The following is a 25,735-nucleotide window of genomic DNA, read 5'->3' as shown; positions in this document are numbered from 1 at the left end:
TATTAAGCAGAAACTAACACAATTTTAAAGCAATTATATTCCAATAAAGATGTTTTTAAAAAAAACAAGATGCAGACGTACTGGAGAATGGACTTGAGGATGCGGGGAGGGGGAAGGATAAGCTGGGACAAAGTGAGAGAGTGGCATGGACATATATGCACTACCGAATGTAAAATAGATAGCTAGTGGGAGGCAGCCACGTAGTACATGGAGATCAGCTCAATGCTTTGTGACCACCTAGAGGGGTGGGAGGGAGGGAGATGCAAGAGGGAAGAGATATGAAGATATATGTATATGTATAACTGATTCATTTTGTTATAAACAGATACTAACACACCATTGTAAAGCAATTGTACTCTCATAAAGATGTTAAAAAATTTAAAAATTTGAAAAATAAAAAGGTTTTTTTCGTCTGTGTTTCATTTTGGAATGTTTTGTATTGCTATGACTTGAAGTTCATTAATTTTTGTTTTTCAGTGTCTGAACTTCTGTTAATCCCATCTGCTATAAGCTGAATATTTGTGTCCCCCGACCCCAAATTCATACACTGAAATTCTAACTCCAAGGTGATTGTATTAGGAGGTGGGGTCTTTGCAGGTGATTACATCCTGAGGGCAGAGTCCTGATGATTGGGATTAGTGCCTTTATATAGGATGCCTGAGAGAGAGCTCCCTCACCCCTTTTGCCATTTAAGATTCCAGTGAGAAAGGAGACATTTATGAGGAAGTGGGCTCTTACCAGACACTGAATATGCTGGTGCTATGATTTTGGACCTCCCAGCCTCCAGAACTGTGAGAAATAGATGTTTGTTGTTTATAAGACACCCAGTTTATGCTATTTTTGTTATAGCAGCCCAAATGGACTGACACCATCTCATATAGTTTTCACGTCAGATTTTGCAATTTTTATTTGTGGAAGTTTGATTTGGATCATTTTTATGTCTTCCGTGTCTCTGATTAGCTTTTTGAGCATATGAAATATAATTTTACTCACTCTTTTAATGTCCTTCTCTGCTAATTCTTGTATCTGTGTCACTTCTGGGTCAGTTTCCGTTGGTTATCTCCCCGGTATGGATCATGTTTTCCTGCCTCTTCCCAGGCCTCATCGTCTTTCATTGGATGTCAAGTGTTGTGAATTTTACATTGTTGGGTGCTAGATATTTTTGTAATAGTATAAATCTTGTTGAGCTTTATTACAGGAAGCAGGCAAGTTATAGGCGTACCTCAGAGATATTGTAAGTTAGTTCCAGACCACCACAATAAAGTATCACAATAACGTGAGTCACACGAATTTTTTGTTTTCCTAGTGCATATGAAAGTACGTTTATAATGTAGTCTATTAAGTGTGTAATAGCATTATGTCTAAAAAACAATATCAGTACCTTAATTAAAAATATTTTATTGCTAAAAAATGCTAACCATTGTCTGAGCATTCAGCAAATCATAGTAATCTTTTTGCTGGTGGAGGGTCCTGCCTCGATTTTGATGGCTCCGGACTGATCAGGGAGGTTGTTGCTGAAGGTTGGGGTGGCTGTGGCATTTTCTTAAAATAAGATGAGAAAGAAGTTTGTCCCATCAATCAAATCTTCCTTTTACAGACGATTTGTTTTTAGCATACAATGCTATTTTGATAGCATTTTACCCACAGTAAAACTTCTTTCAAATTTGGAGTCAATCCTCTCAAACCCTACTTCTGCTTTATCAACTAAGTTTAATATTCTAAATCTTTTGTTGTCATTTCAACAGTCTTCACAGCATCTTCACCAGGAGTAGATTCCATCTCCAGAAACCACTTTCTTTGCTCATCTATAGGAAGCAACTCTTCATTCATTAAAGTTTTTTTTTAACATCTTTATTGGAGTATAATTGCTTTACAATGGTGTGTTAGTTTCTGTTTTATAACAAAGTGAATCAGTTATACATATACACATGTTCCCATATCTCTTCCCTCTTGCGTCTCCCTGCCTCCCACCCTCCCTATCCCACCCCTCTAGGTGGTCACAAAGCACTGAGCTGATCTCCCTGTGCTATGCAGCTGCTTCCCACTAGCTATCTACCTTACATTTGGTAGTGTATTATGTCCATGCGTCTCTCTCGCTTTGTCACAGCTTACCCTTCCCCCTCCCCATATCCTCAAGTCCATTCTCTAGTAGGTCTGTGTCTTTATTCCTGTCTTACCCCTAGGTTCTTCACATTCATTAAACTTTTATCATGAGATTGCAGCAGTTCAGTTCCATCTTTAGGTACTGCTTCCAATTCTAGTTCTCTTGCTCTTTCTACCACATCTGCAGTTACTTCCTCCACTAAAGTCTTGAACCACTCAAAGTCATCCATGTGGGTTGATGTCAGCTCCTTCCAAACTCCTATTAATGTTGATATTTTGACCTTTCCCCATGAATCACAAATGTTTATAATGGCATCTAGAATGGCGAATCCTTTCCAGAAGATTTTCTGTTTACTTTTCCTGGTTCCATCAGAGGAATCACTATCATGGCAGCTATAGTGTTATGAAATATATTTGTTAAATAATAAAACTCAAAATTTAAAATTCCTCCTTGATTCGTAGGCTGCAGAATGGATGTTGTGTTAGCAAGCATGAAAACATTAATTTTATTGTACATCTCCATCAGAGTTCTTGGGTGACCAAGTGCATTGTCAAAGTAATATTTTGAAAGGAATCTTTTTTCCTGAGCAGTAGTCCTCAACAGTGGGCTTAAAATATTCAGTAGACCATGTTGTGAACAGATGTGCTGTCATGCAGGCTTTGTTGTTCCATTTACAGAGCACAGAAGAGTAGATTTAGCATAATTCTTAAGGGCCCTAGGATTTTAGGAGTGGTTAATGAGCATTGGCTTCAACTGAAGGTCACCAGCTACATTAGTCTCTAACAAGAGAGTTAGCCTGGCCTTGGAAGCTTTGAAGCCAAGCATTGACTTCTCTCTAGCTATGAAAGTCCTAGATGGCATCCTGTTCCATTAGAAGGCTGTTTTGCCTACAGTGAAAATCTGTTGTTTAATGTAGCTACCTTCATTGATTATCTTAGCTAGATATTGTGGATAACTTGCTGTAGCTGTTACATTAGCACTTGCTGCTTCACCTTGTACTTATATGTTAAGGAGTCAGCTTCTTTCCTTAAACCTCAGGAACTAATCTCGGCTAGCTTTAAACTTTTGTTCTGTAGCTTCCTCACCTCTCTCAACCTTCAAACAATTGAAGAGAGATAGGACCTTGCTCTGGATTAGGCTTTGGCTTAAGGGAATGTTTTGGCTGGTTTGGTCTTCTTTCCAGACCACTAAAACTTTCTGTATCGGTAATAAGACTGTTTCACTGTCTTATCATTCATGTGTTCACTGGAGTTGCACTTCTAATTTCCTTCAAGAATTTTTCCTTTGCATTCAGAACTTGGCTAACTGGTACAAGAGGCCTAGGTTTCAGCTTATCTTGGCTTTCAGCATGCCTTCCTCACTAAGCTTAATTATTTCTAGCTTTTGATTTAAAGTGAGAGGCATACGACTCTTCATGCGAACACTTAGAGGCCTTTGTAGGGTTATTAATTGGTTAATTTCAATACTGTTGGGTCTCAGGGACTAGGGAGGCCTGAGGAGAGGGAGAGAGATGGGGGACTGCCCAGTTGGTGGAGCAGTCAGAATACAGACAACGTTTAAGTTTGCCGTCTTATAATGGACACAGTTCATGGCATCCCAGAACAATTACAATAGTAACATCAAAAATCACTGAGCACAGATCACCATAACAAATATAATAATATAAAATTTGAAATATTGCAAACCAAAATGTGACACAGAAACACAAAGTGAGTAAATGCTATCAGAAAAATGGCACTGATAGAGTTGCTTGACGCAGGATTAACACAAAATGTAAAAACACAGTATCTGTGTTTGTAAAAAACACAGTATCTGTGTTTAGTATGTATGTATGTATGTATGTAAAAAACACAGTATCTGTGAAGTGCAATAAAATGAAGTGCAGTAAAATGAGGTATTCCTGTACTTGGAAACAGTTTGATCCTGCAGTTAGTAGTACTCCTAACTCCTGCTTGGTATGAAACATTTCCTCATGTGCTTTGTAATTTGGGATTGTTAGTTTATCTTTAGTGTTAATCTTTTAGAATCCTTTACAACCTGGATTGAGGACATGGCCATATATCTATTTTTTTTTGATGTGGACCATTTTTAAAGTCTTTATTGAATTTGTTACAATATTGTTTCTGTTTTATGTTTTGGTTTTTTGGCCCCGAGGCATGTGGGATCTTAGCTCCCCAACAAGGGATTGAACCCACACCCCCTGCATTGGAAGGCGAAGTCTTAACCACTGGACCACCAGGGAAGTCCATGGCCCTACATCTATTTGCCTTAGCCAGATGTCTAAGAGATATCACTCTTTTGGCTACTTCTATTTTGATTTTTCAGCTTTACACATGAGTAGTATAAATTTTTAAAATAAAATTTATTTATTTATTTTGGGCTGTTTTGGGTCTTCGTTGCTGCACGCGGGCTTTCTCTAGTTGCAGCAAGCAGGGACTACTCTTTGTTGTGGTGCGCAGGCTTCTCATCATAGTGGCTTCTCTTGCTGTGGACCACGGGCTCTAGGCACGCGGGCTTCAGTAGCTGTGGCACGTGGGCTCCATAGTTGCGGCTCGTGGGCTCTAGAGCACAGGCTTAGTAGTTGTGGCACACGGGCTTAGCTGCTTCGCGGCATGTGGGATCCTCCCGGACCAAGGCTCAAACCGGTGTCCCCAGCATTGGCAGGCGGATTCTTAACCATTGCGCCACCAGGGAAGTCCGAGTAGTATAAATTTGAACTCCATATCTATGTGAAGGTAGAGCCTGTTAAAAAATCCTCCAGACTCCCCTCCCCCCGCATGCGCCAATCATCCAGACAAACATTTCTTTTTGGCCTCATTCAGAGATTTGGCACAAGACAGACAAACTTCCAATACCATTAGATAAAAGAGAAAAAAAACCCCAGGATACTCACCATTCCCATACAGTCCACTTCTCCATGTTTTGATGACTCACTACAATCTTTCTGCTTTTGTTTACTTTTCAGAGTCCTCAGGTTGTTGCTTTGTAGATCTTGTTCAGGGCTTTTAGTTGTAATTAGTGGAGGATATAGACTATAGTTGTCATGCTCCATCTTGGCTGGAACTGGAACAGATAGTAATATTTTTAAAAATTAGTTTTTGAGGAGAAATTAAAATTTGGTAGCCTTATGTTATTCCACAAAGTTGTTTTTGAAAATTTATCAGTACAGTGAAATTGGAAAAGTCTTGGTTGCTTAGGTAAGACACCAAAAGCACAAGAGAAAAAGGAAAATTAGATGATGTCGGGCTTCATTAAAGTTAAAATTTTTGGGACTTCCCTGGTGGCACAGTGGTTAAGAATCTGCCTGCCAATGCAGGGGACATGGGTTCAAGCCCCTGTCTGGGAAGATCGCATGTGCCACAGAGCAACTAAGCCCATGCACCACAACTACTGAGCCTGTGCTCTAGAGCCTGCGAGCCACAACTACTGAGCCCGTGCGCCACAACTACTGAAGCCCATGCGCCTAGAGCCTGTGCTCCGCAACAAGAGAAGCCACCGCAGTGAGAAGCCCGTGCACCACAACGAAGAGTAGCCCCCGCTCGCCGCAACTAGAGAAAGCCTGCGTGCAGCAACGAAGACCCAACACAGCCAAAAATAAATAAATAAATAAATAAATAAATTTAAAATTTTTGCTTCAAATGAAACCATCAGGAAAGTAAAAACACAACCCATGGGGTCCTCCCAAAAGAATGGGAGAAAATAATTGCAAATTATGTATAAGTGTCTGGTATCCAGGATATATTTTTATAAAAACCTCTTACTACTCAGTAGTAAGAAGACAACCCAATTAAAAATGAGCAAAGGATTTGAATAGGTATTTCTCCAAAGAAGGTATACCATAGGCCAATAATAAGAACATGGAAAGATGCTCAATATCACTAATTATCAGGGAAATGCAAATCAGAAGCACAATGAGGGACCACTTCACACTCACTAAAATGACTATATTTTTTTAAATGGACAAAAACAATTATTGGTGTGAATGTGGAATAATTAAAACATTTATACACTGCTGGTGGGAATGGTACACCCACTTTGGAAGACAGTTTGGCAGTTCCTCTAAAAGTTAAACATAGAGATACCATATGACCCAGCAATTCCACTCCTAGGTGTATACTCAAGAGAACTGAAAACATGTGTCCACATAAATACTCGTGCATGAATGTTTATAGCACCACTATTTACAACAGCCAAAATATGGAAACAGCCCATATGTCCATCAATTGATGAACAGATAAAATGTGGTATATCCACACTAAAGAATATTATTTGGCCATAAAAATGAATGTAGTGCTGATACATGGTACAACATTAATGAACCCTGAAAACATTATGCCAATTGAAGAAAACCAGCCACAAAAGAACACATATTGTATCATTCCATTTACATGAAATGTCCCAAATAGGTAAATATATAGATACAGAAAGTAGAATAGTGTTTGCCTGGGTGTTGGGGTGAGGTGGCACTGGAGGGAATAGAGAATGACTATTAAAGGGTACAAGGTTTCTTTTTGTGGTGATGAAACTGTTCTAAAACTGATAAACAACTTTGTGTATATACTAAAACCCATTGAGTTGTGTACTTTATTTTTTAAAAAATATTTATTTATTTTTGGCTGCATCGTTTTTTAAATCAACTCTTGAGTGCACGTCTTTATTTTGTTTTGATTTTAATTGGAGTGTTCTTTTTTTTTAGAGACAACTTTTTAGAGCAGTTTAAGTTCACAGCAAAATTAAGCAGAAGGTACAGAGATTTCCCATACACATCCTGCCCCTACTCGTGCACAGCCTTCCTAGCTATCAAAGTCCCCACCAAAGTAGTGCGTTTGTTACAACTGATGAGCCTGCATTGACACGTCATTATCACCTGAAGTCCACTGTTTACATTAGAGTTCACTCTTAGTGTTGTATGTTCTCAGGGTTTGGAAAAATGTGTAATGGCATGTATCCATTTATACTTATCATACAGAGTAGTTTCACTGCCCTAGAACTCCTCTGTGCTCCACCTATTCATCCCTCCCTTTCCCCTAACCCTTGCCAGCCACTGATCTTTTTACTGACTCTGTAGTTTTGCCTTTTCCACAGTGTTATATAATTGGAATCCTATAGTATGTAGCCTTTTCAGATTGGCTTCTTTCAGTTAGTAATATGCATTTAAGATTCCTCCATGTCTTTTCATAGCTTGATAGCTCATTTCTTTGTAACTTTGAACAATATTCCATTGTCTGAATGTTCCACAGTTTATTTATCTATTCACCTACTCAAGGATGTCTTGGTTGCTTCCAAGTTTTGGCATTTATGAATAAAATACCATCAGCTGTTTTCCTTTTTCTTTCATTTTTGTGAAAATGTCTGCCAAATACCCATGTTGGAATAACTGAGGTTTGTCTAAAAATGGTATTCCGTGACAAATATGGCTTGTTCAGCTTGCAGTTCAAATAATCACACAAGTGTTTTTTTCCTGGAAACAGCTACCACGGTACTTCAACATGCAGGAAAAATGCTTTATGCATACTTCTCATTTCATCATATTGGATATTAAAAAGACATGAACTGGTACAGCCACTTTGGAAGACAGTTTGGCAATTTCTTACAAAACTAAACATACTTTTACTATATAGTCCAGTAATTGCACTCCATGCTATTTGCCCAAAGAAGTTGAAAACTTATGTACACACAAAACCTACACATGGTTGTTTATAGCAGCTTTATTCATAATTGCATCGGATCTTAGTTGTGGCATGCAGGATCTTTCATTGCAGCATGCTGGCTTTTTGTTGAAGTATGCGGGCTTCTCTCTAGTTATGGTGTGTGGGCTCAGTAGTTGCGGCACGCAGGCTCTCTAGTTGTGGCGCGCGGGCTCCAGAGCACATGGGCTCTGTAGTTGTAGCACGAGGGCCTAGATGCCCTGCAGCATGTGGGATCTTAGTTCCCCAGCCAGAGATCGAACCCATGTCCCCTACATTGGAAGGCAGATTCTAAACCACTGGACCACCAGCAAAGTCCCAAGTTGTGTACTTTATTATTTTTATTTATTTATTTATTTATTTTAATGTCATGGGTATTTTAAAAATTTATTTATTTATTTAGGGCTGTGTTGGGTCTTCGTTGCTGGGTGCGGGCTTTTCTCTAGTTGCAGTGAGCGGGGGCCACTCTTAATTGCGGTGCGTGGGTCTCTCATTGCAGTGACTTCTTTTGTTGCAGAGCACAGGTTCTAGGTGCACGGGCTTCAGTAGTTGTGGCTCGCTGGCTTAGTTGCTCCACACCATGTGGGATCTTCCCAGACCAGGGCTCAAACCCGTGTCTCCTGCATTGGCAGGTGGATTCTTAACCACTGTGCCATCAGGGAAGTCCTCTGAGTTGTGTACTTTAAATGGGTGAATTGTATGATATGTTTATTATAGCTCATTAAAGCTGTTAACCCCCAAAAAAGTCTTTCAACAGATTTTTTTTTACCTAAAATGATATTTGTAGCCTGAAAAATGGGTAAGATTTCTGAAGGAGAGAATGTAGGAAAAGGAGTAGTTTTATAGAAGCTGAGCCTTAGGAAAGCCTTCACAGTAAGGGGCTAGGAAGATAAGAACACCTTAAAGTAGGTAAAATACCCAGTAGATTGGCAAAAACTTAGAGGTCCGATAATTCCAGGTGTTGACAAGGATGTGGAACACTGGGAATTCTCATCCACAGCTGATGTTAGTGTGAAGTGGTATACCACTTTGGAATTGCAAGCATGAGTCCTGCTTTGTTCTATTTTAAGATTTTTTCAGCATCCCTTGCACTTTCATGTGAATTTTGGGGTCAGCCTGTCAATTTCTACAAAGAAACCAGCTGGAAATTTGATTGCATTGAATCTGTAGATCAATTGGGGGATTACTGCTATCTGAACAATATTAAGTTTTCCAATCAGGAATATGGGATGTATTTTTATTTATTTAGGTCTTTAATTTCTTTCAGTAATGTTTTGTAGTTTTCAGTATAGAAGTCTTGCCCATATTTTTAAAATTTATTCCTATGTATTTTATTCTTTTTGATGCTATTATAAATGGAATTATTTTCTTAACTTCACTTTTGGATTGTTCATTGCTAATATGTGGAATATGTCTTGAGCCCAAGAGATATTCCAACATGCCCGTTAGGAAAGGTGCTAATGCAATAAGTTATAATTATAATGCAATCTTAGTTTATTCTTTGGACTGATATTATCTTTATTTGCAAATGCTTTTAATACCAGTAGTTACTTTTCCCCTAACTTTCCATTCTTCAGGCATCTCACCCATGAATCGCAGTAATTTTTTGCAGAGCTTGGAGCTAATGAGTACAGTGTTCATTTAGAGATTAATTGACATTGTAGAGAGAAAAATTCTATTCTGTGAACCTAGACTGCACTTTTAATCGTAGACTGCTGTGTAAAGATGTACACTGTCACGCAAAAGTGGTAGCAGGTCCAATTAGCAAGGACTTGGAAAAACCATTCAGAGTACATTGTTATTAATAGTAAATATGATAGGCGTATCCTATAGGAAAGACAATATGTTTTCTATTTCATTCAGCCATTGTTTGCAAAGGACCTTCGTTGTTATTAAAGTCTCAAAAGAAAACAAACCTAATTGATGTTTGGGGTTTTGCTTACCAAGACAAGAATATGGTCTTAACATTCTCACAGTTTAAGTATTGGCCTTGCCATTAAATGCTTGCCACTCAACAGAAATGTTTACATGTTCTTTTCCTTTTACTATTTCATTTAGATTGAATAAAATACCAGAAAATATCCTCAGGAATAGACCGGATGTTATGATTTGATTTTTTATAATTTTGATTTCCTTTGGTCATGATACATCTTGCTGTGGTTGAATAAAAACAGGCAGTTACTTGAAAATTGTCTTTTACATTTCACAGTGTTAATATCATTGTGATTTCTTTGTTTAAAATAGGAACATTTAACTCCAGGTGGGCTTTCCTTAAAGATGAAAATCCTCTTGAAGTATGAAACAGCTAAAGAAGAATTTCTTGGAGGTAAGTAACATCTCTGTGTGTGAAGAGTACACAATTTTGAAATATTAACACCAATTTGTTGAATGTAAGATTTTTTGTAGTATACTAGCATAGGTATAATTTGATGGTGACTGAGAAGGAAATTGAGCACATAAGATTGTCAGTCAGGAAGAAAAGGAGAAGGAAGAAAGAATAGTAGCAAATTTAACAAGTAGTAAAAAAGAGCTGAATAAAAGCTATCAGTTTTCCTTTAGTCTAGCAGAAAATTGCAGCTGCCCAACCTGCCCACCATGAAGAAAGATAACCTATTGATAGAAAAAGCCTTTGTAATGCTGTGCCATTTATAATTACTTGTATAAATATTGCTATTTGTTTTTCAAAATTCTCAAGGGACTAGAATGTGCACATCACAACATAAACATCCTGATACACAGCTGTGGGTCATTTGGCAAGTGACAACTTTTCTGTGCTTCAGTTTCTTCATCTTTAAAAGAAATGTAATATTAATGTCTACCTCACTGTGTTGTTTTGAGAACCCTATGAGAAAAAGTATGTAAAGCATTTAGTTCCATGCCTGGTACATAGTTAGTGTGCAATAAGTATTACCTATTATTGTAGTTATTATTATTGTTGTTATTACTACTGTATAGATAAATTAAGTGAGGCATAATATCTCTATGCACACTGGCCCCTTAACAGTATTTCAATTATGTTTAGTCATAAAAATAATTTACTCTAAATTTTTTAATGTATACATGCTTTTTTTTACTGCATAAAAATTTAATTGCATTATAGAGCTGCATTATTTTTACTATATAATATGATATGTTAGTATAATAACTGATTATCCAGTAAGCAATAAGAATTTATAATAAGTAGGACAGTAATCAGATTTGGAAGTTGCTCTAAATTTAGTGCCAGTTTAGTACTGCTGAAACTTTCTGTGACTTCTAGAATATTAGCCAATCACTAAGAGACCTCAGAAGCTGAAATATATAGAGGATTCTGCATGTCTAGGTAACAGTATCAGCTCAGATATACACAGGTTGAAATTTATTAGGAGCCAGAAAGACAACTCCTCTTTTTTTGCAGTACAGGAATAAACAAACCAACAAACCAATTAAGGGAATAGTCTTATTCAAGCTAATATAATATGGGAAGATCAGAGATTATTGGAGTCACCTAGTTTGAAGTTGATTAATTTTGGACTAGAATTCCCCATTACAGTTTTTTATCAAAATGTAGAAAAGAAACAGAGTTTAAAATGAAATTATTCTTTATTTCCAGATTGTTTTTACTTAACTTAATCTAGATGCTCATGATAGAGTTGCAACATCAGATTACAAACTAGGAAACTTCATGAATTTAAGTTTTCTATAGTTTAAAATAATAAAGTTATCTTTCACTTTGTATTAAAAGTATATATGGGGACTTCCCTGGTGGTGCAGTGGTTAAGAATCTGCCTGCCAATGCAGAGGACATGGGTTCGAGCCCTGGCCTGGGAAGATCCCACATGCCCTGAAGCAACTAAGCCCGTGTGCCACAACTACTGAACCTGTGCTCTAGAGCCCGTGAGCCACACCTGTTGAGCCCACAAGCCAGAGCTACTGAAACCCGCGCCTAGAGCCCGTGTTCCGCAACAAGAGAAGCCACTGCAATGAGAAGCCCACACATCACAATGAAGAGTAGCCCCCACTTGCTGCAACTAGAGAAAGCCCACACGCAGCAACAAAGACCCAATGCAGCCAAAAATTAATTTAAAAAAAAGTATATATGAAACTTGTATGTTTATAATCTCTTCATTTCTTTGCTAATGAAAATACTTCAAGAATGGTCAACCTGGGCTTCCCTGGTGGCACAGTGGTTAAGAATCCACCTGCCAGGGCTTCCCTGGTGGCGCAGTGGTTGAGAGTCCGCCTGCCGATGCAGGGGACACGGGTTCGTGCCCTGGTCCGGGAAGATCCCGCATGCCGCAGAGCGGCTGGGCCCGTGAGCCATGGCCCCTGAGCCTGCACGTCCGGAAGCCTGTGCTCTGCAATGGGAGAGGCCACAACAGTGAGAGGCCCGCGTACCGCAAAAAAAAAAAAAAAAAAGAAAGAAAAAGAATCCACCTGCCAGCGCAGGGGACATGGATTCGAGCCCTGGTCTGGGAAGATCCCACATGCCGTGGAGTAACTAAGCCCGTGTGCCACAACTACTGAGCCTGCGCTCTAGAGCCTGTGAGCCACAACTACTGAAGCCCTCACGCCTAGAGCTCATGCTCTGCAACAAGAGAGGCCACCGCAATGGGAAGCCTGTGCACCCACTCGCCACAACTAGAGAAAGCCCATGCACAACAATAAAGACCCAACATAGCCAAAAATAAATAAATAAAATAAATATATTTATTTATTTTTTTTTTTAAAAAAAGAATGGTCAACCTAAGTGGTATTTTTCATTAGAACTTCACTGGTATTTTTTACAGTAGGAAAAGTAGAAATTAAAAAAAATATATAATTTTTTTATTGTGAAAAGGTATAACATACCCATTAAGGAAGTTTCTGGAAAATAGTAAAAATATCCATTGTCCACCATCCATTGGAATATCAGCTCCTTGGTAGCAGAGATTTTTGTGTGTTTTGTCCACTGCTGGATTCCCAGCACCAAGCACAGTTCCTGGCACAGAGAATACACTCATCAGTTATTTTTTGAATAAATAATCTAAACACAATCACTTTTAGAAATTTGATGATTTATTTACAGTATTTTTCTATATTAATTTGCTTGTTTTACAGAATTGTGACTATATAGTACAGACAGCCTTTGTTTTCCAATTTTGTTTTTTTACTAATCTTATAACCATTTTTCATATTGGTGCATATTCATTTTTTAAATGAAAAACAGTTTTATTTCATATTTAACAGTTTTAATGGTTGCATAGTAATTTATCACTACCCTACAGTGGACACTCAGTATATGTCCTTTTTATTGTTGTTATAATTTATATTGCTTTTAATATCCTGTTCATTACATTTCCCCACATTTATTTCAGATGAATTTTCAGAAGTACAATTTCTGAAGTAAAGGGAATAATAATAACAGCAACTTTCATTTACTGAATGCTTACTAAGTGCTAGGTCCTTTGCTATGTAATTTACATACATTATCTCACGTAACTCTTTCATCAGCCCTGAGAGATTGGTGATTTGTTCCCCACTTTACAGATGACAAAACTAAGGTGCAGAAAAACTAAGTAACTTGCTTATGGCCATGAAAGTGGAAAGTGGTTTCAAATATGGATCTGTCTGACTTCAGATCCCAAGTTTTTATCCACTGTGTTCTTAGCAGATAGTAGTCAAATTGCTTTTCAAAAAGTTACTTTGCCTGTTTTACTGTACTCTCTCTAGCATTGGATATTATTGCTATATAAAAAGACTTTGGTAAATTGTTAGGCAAGACGTGGTATATGGCAAACATTTAGAAAGTAGATTTTGAACAGAGGAAAATTACTGAAAATAGCTAAGGTTCCTAAAAAGTGAAACTAATTTGATTATTTCCTTTGTTCTATTTGTTAGCTATCATGGAAATACTACATCGTGACATGTCTTTAGACTTTTGTCTGAGCATTGCTAAACTGCTGATGTATCATGAAAGGTATAGAAGAAATGATTTTTTCTTTAAAGACTAACATTTTTCTAAGGTTTCCATTAACATATATTGAATTATATCTGTCTATATCTATATATCTACCTCCCTCCATCCATATTCACAGAGCACAATATTTGCCATTGTGCTAATCAAATTAGAAGATGGAACTGCTTGCTTAAATGATTTAAACAATCCGTAGTCAAGTCAATTTTAAAATTTATATTAAAATTTTTTAAAATAAAATGAGAAAGGAGTAAGGTAGGGTTTTATAAAACAGGAGTTGACTAGGTTAACTTGTAGGCCAGTGGCATGTGGAACAGGAAGGCATGTGCAAGTGTAGTTCTGCAAATGATATACCTCTCTGGCTCTATCTTCATGGGACCATTAATGTCAAAAGGGACCTTAATGTACTTGCAGACCTCTTAGTGGTTTTCAGACTTCAGTGTTCATCACAGTTACTGGGGAATCACTTGAAAAGATGCTCAACATCGTTAGCCATCAGGGAAATGCAAATCAAAACCACAATGAGAAGCTGCTTCACACTACTAGGATGGCTGTAATCAAAACGATAGATAATAACAGAAATTGACAAGGATGTGGAAAAATTGTAACCCTCATACACTGCTGGTGGGAATGTGAAATGGTGCAGCCACTTTGGAAACAGCCTGTTAGTTCCTCAATAAGTTAAATAGAGTTACCATATGACCCAGCAGTTCCACTCCTAAATTAAACAGGAAACGTGTCCATACAAACACGTGTATATGAATGTTCATAACAGCATTATTTTTAATAATCAGATGTGGAAACAACCAGAATGTCTGTCAACTGATGAAAAGATAAACAAAATGTAGTATACTCATTTGGCAATAAAAAGAAACAGAGTACTGGTACATGTTATAACGTGGATGAACCTTAAAAACATGGTAAGTGAAAGAAGCCAGTCACAAAGACCACATATTATATCATTCCATTTTTATGATATTTCCAGAACAGGCACATTTATAGAAGCAGATAGTAGATTTGTGGTTGCCTAGGGCTTTGAGAATTGGGGGGATACGGGGAGTAACTACTAATGGGCATGGGGTCTCTCTTTGGCATAATGAAAATGTTCTAAAATTGTATGATGGTTGCACAACTCTGGGAATATACTAAAAAACATTGAATCATATACTTTAAATGGATGAATTGTATGGTATGTGAATTATACCTCAATAAAGCTTATTAAAAAATAATCACTAGTGAATGTGGTAAAAACAGAGAGATCAGGCCCTACCTTACTCCAACAAGCCCAGACCTCTGTATTCTATATTAGTCCTCCAGGTGGTTCTGAGAACCACTGTTTTAATTTTTTAATTTTTAAAATTGAAGTATAGTTGATTTACAATATTATATTAGTGTCAGGTGTACAACATAGTGATTCAATATTTTTATAGATTATACTCCATTTAAAGTTATAAAATACTGACTATATTCCCTGTGGTGTACAATATATCCTTGTAGCTTATTTATTTCATACGTAGTAGTTCGTGCCTCTTAATCCCCTACCCCTGTTTGCCACTACCCCCTTCCCTCTCCTCATTGGTAACCACTATGTTTTCTATATGTGTGAGTCTATTTCTGTTTTGTTACATTCATTCATTCTAGTTTTTAGATTCCACATGTAAGTGATAACATACAGTATTGGTCTTTCTATGTCTGACCTATTTCACTAAGCATAATACCCTCTAAGTCCATCTATGTTGTTGCAATGGCAAGATTTCATTCTTTTTTATGGCTGAGTAACATTCCATTTTATATATATACCACATCTTCTTTATCCATTTATCTGTTGATGGGTTGCTTCTGTATCTTGGCAGTTGTAAATAATGCTGCTGTGAACATTGGGGTGCATGTATCTTTTCAAATTAGTGTTTTTGTTTGTTTTGAATATATACCCAGGAGTGGAATTGCTGGATCATATGGTAGTTCTATTTTTAGTTTTTTGAGGAACCTCCATACTGTTTTTCACAGTGGCTGCACCAATTTACATTCCCACCAACAGTGCAAGAGGGTTCCCTTTTCCCTACATCCTCACCAACGTTTGTTATTTGTGGTCTTTTTGGTCATAGCCATTCTGACGGGTGTGAGGTGACATCTCAGTGTGGTTTTCATTTGCATTTCTCTGATGATTAGTGATGTTGAGCATATTTCATGTGCCTGTTGGCCATCTGTATATCTTCTTTGGAAAAATGTCTATTCAGGTCCTCTGCCCTTTTTTTAATCAGGTTGTTTGTTTTCTTGATATTGAGTTGTATGAGCTGTTGATGTATTTTGCATCTTAACCCCTATTGGTCATATCATTTGCAAATATTTTCTCCTGTTCAGTAGGTTATCTTTTCATTTTGTTGATGGTTTCCTTTGCTGTGCAAGAGCTTTTACTTAATTAGGTCCCATTTGTTTATTTTTGCTTCTGTTTCCTTTGCCTTAGGAGACAGATCCAAAAAAATAACTGCTACTATTTATGTCAAAGAGTGTTCTGCCTATATTTTCTTCTAGGAGTTTTATAATTTCCAGTCTTAACGTTTCGGTCTTTAATCCATGTTGAATTTATTTTTGTATATTGTCTGAGAAAATGTTCTAATTCCATTCTTTTACATGTAAGCTATCCAGTTTTCCCAGCACCAGTTGTTGAAGAGACTGTCTTTTCTCTGTTGTATATTTTTGCCTCCTTTGTTGTAGATTAATTGACCATAGGTGCGTGGGTTTATTTCTGGGCTGTCTATTCTGTTGCATTGATCTGTGTGTCTGTTTGTGCCAATACCATACTGTTTTGATTACTGTAGCTTTGTAGTATAGCCTGAAGTCAGGGAGTGTGATACCTCCAACTTTATTCTTTTTTCTCAAGATTGTTTTGACTGTTTGCAGTCTTTTGTGGTTCCATATAAATTTTAGGATTTTTTGTTCCAGTTCTGTGAAAAATGTCACAGGTATTTTGATAGGGATTGCATTAAATCTGTAGATTGCTTTGGGCAGTATGGACATTTTAACAATGCTCCTAGTGTTCTTATCACTTTAGGAAATTATAAGGGCTGTAGAGGCTCAGTTCTAAGAATCGGGGGCAGAGACCAACATATATTTTCTGTTATCTCATACATATTTCATAAGCTGTTAAGTTTCAACCTGATTGTTACAGCTTATTCTTTTTCAGTTCCGGTTTTTGTGAATTTTGATTCTGTCACGCAGTATATTAACTACTCCTCCCAGTTTATGTCATCCTCAGATTTGGTAGGCATGCCCACCTGTCTTCATTTAATTCGGATTAGCACACTTTTTCTTAAAGGACAAGATAGTATATATTTTAGATTTGCGGGCCACAGAGTTTCTGTCACAACTCCTCAACTCTGCCATTATAGTGCAAAAGCAGCCATAGACAATATATAAACAAATGTGGGTGGCTGTGTCCCAATAAAACTCTTTCCCAGTTTCTTTTATTGTGGTAAAATACACATAACTTACTATACTAATCATAAAGTGTACACTTCATTGGTAACGAGTACATTCATATTCTGCAAACATCACCACAGTCCATCTCCAGAACTCTTTTCATCTTGCAAAACTGAAACTCTTTACCCATTAAACAATAAATTCTCTGTTCCCCACTTCTCCCAGTCCTTGGCAACCACCATTCTACTTTTCATCTCTATGAATTTGACTACTCTAGGTACGTTATTTAAGTGGAATCATACAGTATTTGTCTTTTTGTGACTGACTCATTTCACTTAACATAATGTCCTCAAGTTTCACCCATGTTGTAGCATGTGTCAGAATTTTGTTCCATTTTAAGGCTTAAGAATATTCCATTGTGTGTATATACCACATTTTGCTTATCCATTTATTTACAGATGGAAGATAAAACTTCCATGTTTTAGCTATTATGACTAATGCTGCTGTGAATGTGGGTGTAAAAATATTTCTTTGAGAACATGCTTTCGATTCTTTTGGTTATATGCCCAGAAGTGGAACTGCTGGATAATGTAATTCTATTTTTAATTTTTTGAGGAACTGTCATACTGTTTTCACAGTGGATGTACCATTTTGCATTCCCACTAGCAGTACACTAGAGTTCTAACTTCTCTACATTCTCATCAACTTTTTAAAAAAAAATATATTAGTAGCTATCCTAATGAGTGTGAGGTGGTATCATGTAGTTTTGATTTGCATTTCCTTAATGACTAGTCATGTTGACCATCTTTTCATGTCATTTTTGGCCATTTGTATATCTTCTTTGGAGAAATGTCTGTTTTAGTCCTCTGCCTGTTTTTTAATCAAGTCGTTTGGTGTTTAATGTTTTAGGAGTTCTCTATGTATTCTGGATATCAATCCCTTATCATATAAATCATTTGCAAATATTTTCTTCCATTCTTTGGGTTGCCTTTTTACTCTATTGATAGTGCCTTCTGATGCAAAATACTTAAAATTTTTCATAAAATCCAATTTGTGGGTTTTTTTTGTTTGTTTCCTGTTCTTTTTTTGTCATATCTAAGAAATCATTAACAAATCCAATGACTTGAAGATTTTCCCCTTTGTTTTCTTCTAGGAGTTTTATAGTTTTAGGTCTTAACATTTAGGTCGTGGATCTATTTTGAGTTAATTTTTGTACATGGTGTAAAGTAAGGGTCCAACTTCATTCTTTTGCATGTGATACTGGTTTTCTCAGTATCATTTGTTGAGAAGACTGTCTTTTCCCCATTGAATGGTCTTGGCACTCTTGTCAAAAATCATTTGAATATGTATGTGAGTTTATTTCTGTGTATTCTGTTCTCTTCCATTGCTTTTTTTTAAACTGTTATTTTGTAGTAAGTTTTGAAATCAGTTAATATGAGTTCTCCAGCTTTGTTCTTTTTCAGAATCATTTTGATTCTTCACAGTTCCTTGAGATTACATATGAATTTTAGGATGAATTGTTCTATTTCTTCAAAAAAATCATTGGGATTTTGATAGGGACTTCATTTAATCTGTAGATCACTTTGGATAGTATTGGCATCTTAACAATACTGTCTTCCAATTCATGAACGTGGAATTTCTTTCCTTTTATTTATGTGTCCTCTAATTTTGTTTAGAAATGTCTTGCAGATTTTATCATACAAGTCCTTCACTTCCTTGGTTAAGTTAATGCTTAAGTATTTTTTATGCTATTGTATATGAGATTGTTTTCTTAATTTTCTTTTCAGATTGTTTATCATCTGTATATAGAAATGCAACTGATTTTTGCATGTTGACTTTGTGTCCTGCTACTTCGTTGAATTCACTTAGTAGTTTTAATAGGTTTTTTTGTGGAATCTTTAGGGTTTTTTACATATAAGATCATAATCATCTATGAACAAAGATAATTTTACTTCTTCCCTTCCAATTTGAATGGATGGCTTTTATTTCTTTTCCTTGCTTTATTTCTCTGGCTAGGATGTCCAATACTATGTTGAACAAAAGTGGCTAAGGCAGGCCTCCTTGCCTTGTTCCTGATCTTAGAGGAAAAAGTTTCAGCCTTTCACTGTTGAGTATGATGTTCACTATGGGTTTTTCCAATATGGCTTTTTAAAAAAAAGTTTATTTCCTTCCTTCCTTCCTTCCTTCCTTCCTCCCTTCCTCCCTCCCTCCCTCCCTCCCTTTCTCTCTCTTTCTTTCTTGGCTGCATTGGGTCTTAGTTGTGGCATGTAGGATCTGCGTTGAGGCATGCGAGATCCTTTTGTTGCGACACATGGGCACTTTGTTGTGGTGTGCAGAGCTTCTCTCTAGTTGTGGGGTGCGGGTTTTTCTGTCTCTAGTGCGGGCTTCAGAGCTCATGGGCTCTGTAGTTTGTGGCACGTGGGCTCTCTCGTTGAGGTGTGCGAGCTCAGTAGTTGTGGCACGTGGGCTTAGTTGCCCTGTGGCACGTGGGATCTTAGTTCACTGACCAGGGGTTGAACCTGTGTTCCCTGCATTGGAAGGCGGATTCTTTACCACTGGACCACCAGGGAATTTCCACATATGGCTTTTATTATGTTGAGGTAGTTTCCTACCCTTAGCTTGTTGTGTGTGTTTATTATGAAAGGGTGTTGAATTTTTCAGATGATTCTTCTGCATTTGTTGAGATGATCATGTGATTTTTATCTTTCATCCTGTTAATGTGGTATATAACATTTACTGATTTTTGTATTTTGAACCATCTTTACATCCCAGGAATAAGTCCCACTTGGTCATGGTGTATGATCTTTTTAATATGCTGTTGAATTTGGTTTGGTGGTATTTTGTTGAGGATTTTTACACTATATTCATCAGTGATATTGGCCTGTTGTTTTCTTTTCTCATAGTGTCTTTTTCTGTTTTTGTATCAGGGTAATGCTGGCATCATAAAATAAGTATGGAAGTGTTCCTTCCTCTTCAATTTTTTGGAAGAGTTTGAGAAGAATTGCCATTAATTTTTCTTTAAATATTTGGTAGAATTTATGAGTGAAGCCATCAGATCCTGGGCTTTTCTATGTTAGAAGGTTTTTGATTACTGCTTCAATCTCTTTACTAGTTATACGTCTGTCAGGTTTTCTATTTCTTCATGATTCAGGCTTGGTACATGATATATTTCTAGGAATTCATGCATTTATTTCTTCTAGATTATCTAATTTATTAGTGTATAAGTTTTAGTAGTGGTCTTTTATAATCCTTTTGATTTCTGTGGCATCAGTCCTAATGTCTCCTCTTTCATCTCTGATTTTATTTATTTGAGTCTTCTTGCTTTTTTTCTTAGTTAACTATCTAACTAAAGGTTTGTCAGTTTTATCATTTAAAAAACCCAACTCTTAGTTTCATTGAGTATTTTATTGTTTTTTTCTGGCCTCTATTTCATTTATTTCTGCTCTAATTTTATTATTTCCTCCCTTCTGCTAGCTTTTGGTTTAGTTCTTCTCCTCATTCCCTAAGTTCTAAAGTTAGGTGGTTGATTTGAGACTTTCCTTGTTTTAATGTAAGCTTTTATAGTTATAAATTTCTCCCATAGCGCTGCTTTTTCTGTGTCCCATAAGTCTTGGTATGTTGTGTTTCCATTTTTATTCTTCCCTAAGTATTTTCTAATCTTCCTTGTGATTTCTTCTTTGATTCATTGGTTGCTTAAGGCTTGTTTAATTTCTACAGTTTCTGAATTTTCCAGACTTCAAGACTGAGAAACTTATCCCCCCAATACTACATTCAAAAGGAATTTATCACATAAGAGTGAGTTTGCAAATCAGTGGACCTATGACCTGGGTATGACCACAGATGTGTTGCATAGGGATGCATTAATTGCCAGCATTTAACAATTTCACATAAAAATTTGGATTTTTGAGTTCTCTTGAAAAACTTGAAAAAAATCTGGAAACACTTGGTTAATATTCCCACTAAGCAATAATCAGTTGGAACCAAGTGGCAGTTGTTACCTTCAGACGTGGGACATGTATTCTCCAGTTTGACATAGTCCCCACAATGCCTTATTTTCTCCCATATCCTGTGTGTCAGGTTGTCATTTATCATCTTCTTTGTGTCATTATTCTTATAGCAGATATAAGAGGAAAATAAATGTCCATGGCATCCACATCTCTATCAAAAGTGAGGGAATGAAAGCTAGACTGAAAGGAAATTAAAAAATATTCCTGTGTTTAATATGCAAAGAAGTGTGTTGGTATCAAATGAGTACAACTTAATAGCTCATTATGAAATGAAATAAAGTAGAAACTGTGGCTAGTATACACAAAAGCAATGTAATGAAAACTTATCAAATTCAATAACAGGACTGAAATTTCAACCAGGTTTATTTTGGAAAGTTAATAAAATAAGCTATCCTATTGTAAAATGCAGTTATATAGTTTTATATTAAGGAAAACAATTGCCCAGGCGTTAAACCCTTTTAAAGATGACAAGTTTACAAAAGTGCGTCTACTGAGTGAGTCATAAAATGTATTCTTAAGTTTCAGGTGTAAATCTAACCAGAAATGCTGTTGTTTGGCATGTTGAAGGTATGACTGATAATTTATTAGACAGGTTGCTTTAAAAGAGTTATTTGTGGTATTTCTGTTGCATGGACATATGTAATACTGCACAGTAAAGTATACTGTGGTGTCAATGAAAATTTTGATAAGACAGAACTTTTGAACATAGTACCTGTGTCGTATAAGTTTAATGTAGATTGATCAAAACAATTTGTGTGTGACTACAGGAGATATTTCTGCAATGGTTAGTTATTAGGATAAATCTTGATTTGGAACTTAAATCCAAGGTGGAAGTATTTTTTAAGAATATAAGACAAGTCTGTTAATTGTATAATTTACCAGGAAACACTGTGCTAAAAAGCTAAAAATGAAACATGTGGATGTAGTAATAACACATGTATGCTGGATATTCTTCTGTGGCTTCAAAAGAGATTATTGCTTTGCTGGGTGAATTTGATGCACAGTAGAGTAGTTGCCTCTACTTCTTGGAACTTAAGGGGCTTAGTTGGATGTGGTGCTGTCACATGTTGGGTTACCCTAGAAGTGGATTTTAAAGATGGAGATTAGTGTACAGATAATTTATTAAGGGGTGGTCTCAGGATCAACACCTATGAGGGAAAGGAAAGGAGGCAGGGCTAGGTAAAGGGAGAAGTTGGGCTGATGTAAAGTCACCATAAGGCTTCAGCTTTACCCCATGGGATGCTCTGAAGCTGGGATGGCCATTCAGAATTGTCCTCAGTTAGGGTGAGAAAACCAGGTCTAGCCCAGTGTTTACTAGTCATTGGATGCCAGCTGCCTTGGGAAGGGAGCATAACCTTGGATGAGGTAGCTCTCTTCAGCCTAGGTAATTCCTAAAGAGCAACCTGGAAATAAATATTTTAGTGTTGAAGGGAAAATCTGGGTGATGCAGCACAGCATTCATGACAGGTGCTAAAGAGATCTTTTTGAACTGTTGAAAGAATTAAACTTATGTCATCTATGGGAAACACCCCTGCCTCAGCTCAAAGACTTGACCTCTGTGGTGAATATGACAACTCATGTAAACACTCTGAATCTCTCTACAAATGCAGTAAGTAAATGAATGTAAGTTTAAATTCACATGTTCTTAGGGAAGTCGTTTCTTTGGGAAACTCATTTAGCAGGGACTAATCTGACTCACTTTTCTATGCTGAAATTGATTTCCAAAGATGGAAGTGATTACCTGAACTACATACTCAAAGTTTTAGACTTGAAGATTGAATTCTTAAGAATATGTTTTCTGATTTCCAACATTATAATAGTGAAAAATATTGTTTATTTTGCCTTTCTCAAGTAATATTACTAATGTGAATAAAGAACTACAAATTGACCTTCACTATACTGTGGTACAAAATTCTAATTAGACAAATATGGAATATCAGATGTAGTAGACATTTACTGCTTTTGGTCAGTCATCACTCATTCATCTACCTTCTTATTGATAACATTATCCAAATTTCCATTTAGGTATCTACTTCTTCCCTATCAGTATGCATGGACATTGACATATTGGTGTAGAAGAAAAAGTTTCAGTTTTCTGTTTCCAAATCAAGAAGATAATCAGTTTCAAAAGGAAAATTTGATAAATTAAGTGTTTATATTTTTAGATTTCAAATTTAAAATATAGCTTCTATTTTTTACAGGTTTGTACTATGTTAGCATGCTTGTACTATCATTCAGTTAATAATAAAGCTTGATTACATATCTGGCAGGTTTTTGTTTTAACATCTTTATTGGAGTATAATTGCTTTACAATGGTGTGTTAGTTTCTGCTGTATAACAAAGTGAATCAGCTATATGTATACATACATCCCCATATCTCCTCCCTCTTGCATCTCCCTCCCACCCTACCTATCCCACTCCTCTAGGTGGGCACAAAGCACTGAGCTGATCTCCCTGTGCTATGCAGCTGTTTCCCACTAGCTATCTGTTTTACATTAGGTAGTCTCTATATATCCATGCCAATCTCTCACTTCATCCCAGCTTCCCCTTCCCCTCCCCGAGTCCTCAAGTCCATTCTCTACATCTGCATCTTTATTCCTGTCCCGCCCCTAGGTTCTTCAAAATGATGTTTGTTTGTTTTTTTAGATTCCATATATATGTGTTAGCATATGGTATTGTTTTTTCTCTTTCTGACTTACTTCACTCTGTATGACACACTCTAGGTCTATCCACCTCAATACAAATAACTCAATTTTGTTTCTTTTTATGGCTGAGTAATATTCCATTATATATATGTACCACATCTTCTTTATCCATTTATCTGCCAGTGGGCAGTTAGATTGCTTCCATGTCCTGGCTATTGTAAATAGTGCTGCAGTGAACATTGTGGTACGTGACTCTTTTTTATTTGAACATTGTGGTACATGACTCTTTTTTTTTTTTTTTTTTTTTTTGCGGTATGCGGGCCTCTCACTGCTGTGCTCTCTCCCGTTGCGGAGCACAGGCTCCGGATGTGCAGGCTCAGCGGCCATGGCTCATGGGCCCAGCTGCTCCGCGGCACATGGGATCCTCCCGGACCAGGGCATGAACCCATGTCCCCTGCATCGGCAGGCGGACTCTCAACCACTGCACCACCAGGGAAGCCTTACGTGACTCTTTTGAATTATGGTTTTCTCAGGTTATATGCCCAGGAGTGGGATTGCTGGATCATATGGTAGCTCTGTTTTCTGTTTTTTAAGGATCCTCCATACTGTTCTCCATAGTGGCTGTACCAGTTTACATTCCCACTAGCAGTGTAGGAGGGTTCCCTTTTAGGCACATCCTCTCCAGCATTTATTACTTGTAGACTTTTTGATGATGGCCATTTGGACTGGTGTGAGGTGATACCTCATTGTAGTTTTGATTTTCATTTTTTTAATAATTAGTGATGTTGAGCATCTTTTCATGTGGTTTTTAGCCATCTGTATGTTTTACTTGGAGAAATGTCTATTTAGATCTTCCACCCATTTTTTGATTGGGTAGTTTGTTTTTCTTATGTTGAGCTGTGTGAGCTGTTTGTATATTTTGGAGATGAATCCCTTGTCAGTTGCTTTGTTTTCAAATATTTTCTCCCATTCTGAGGGTTGTCTTTTCGTTTTGTTTATGGTTTCCTTTGCTGTGCAAAAGCTTTTAAGTTTAATAAGATCACATTTGTTTATTTTTGTTTTTATTTTCATTACTCTAGGAGGTGGATCAAAAAAGATCTTGCTACTATTTATGTCAAAGAGTCTTCTGCCTATGTTTTCCTCTAAGAATTTTATAGTATCCAGCCTTACATTTAGGTCTTTAATCCATTTTGATTTTATTTTTGTGTACGGTGTTAGCAAGTGTTCTAATTTCATTCTTTTACATATAGCTGTCCAGTTTTCCCAGCACCACTTCTTGGAGAGACTGTCTTTTCTCCATTGTAGATTCTTATCTCCTCTTTCATAGATTTGGTGACCATAAGTGCATGGATTTATCTCTGGACTTTTATCCTATTCCATTAATCTATATCTCTGTTTTTGTGCCAGTACCATACTGTCTTGATTACTGTAGCTTTGTAGTGTAGTGTGAAGTCGGGGAGCCTGATTCCTCCAGCTCCGTTTTTCTTTCTCAAGATTGCTTTGGCTCTTTGGGGTCTTTTGTGTTTCCAACAAATTGTGAAATTTTTTGTTCTCTTTCTGTGAAAAATGCCATTGGTAGTTTGATAGGGATTGCATTGAATCTGTAGATTGCTTTGGGTAGTAGAGTCATTTTCACAATGTTATTCTTCGAATCCAAGAACATGGTATATTTCTCCATCTGTGTCACCTTGATTTCTTTCATCAGTATCTTATAGTTTTCTGAGTACAGGTCTTTTGCCTCTTTAAGTACGTTTATTCATAGGTATTTTATTCTTTTTGTTGCAGTGGTAAATGGGGTTGTTTCCTTAATCTCTCTTTCTGATCTTTCACTGTTAGTGTATAGGAATGCAAGAGATTTCTGTGTATGAGTTTTCTATTGTGAAACTTTGCCAAATTCATTAATGAACTCTAGTAGTTTTCTAGTAGCATCTTTAGGA

General features: G+C 36.8%; 1 protein-coding gene across 5 annotated transcripts in view; it reads left to right on the top strand.

Moving 5' to 3' along the window:
* TEX11 (testis expressed 11) overlaps positions 1-25,735 on the top strand; it is a 373,435-nt gene that overhangs the window by 190,254 nt on the left and 157,446 nt on the right. For all 5 annotated transcript variants that reach the window (XM_079911723.1, XM_079911722.1, XM_079911724.1 and 2 more), the window contains exons 12-13: positions 10,036-10,117; positions 13,651-13,729. In XM_079911723.1, the coding sequence (XP_079767849.1) occupies positions 10,036-10,117; positions 13,651-13,729 (161 nt within the window). The remainder of the gene's footprint in view (positions 1-10,035; positions 10,118-13,650; positions 13,730-25,735) is intronic.

Source organism: Stenella coeruleoalba (assembly GCF_951394435.1).
Source record: "Stenella coeruleoalba genome assembly, chromosome: X".
Taxonomy (NCBI): domain Eukaryota; kingdom Metazoa; phylum Chordata; class Mammalia; order Artiodactyla; family Delphinidae; genus Stenella; species Stenella coeruleoalba.
Note: the sequence above shows the minus strand (reverse complement) of the source record. Positions and strands in the feature narration are given on the sequence as shown.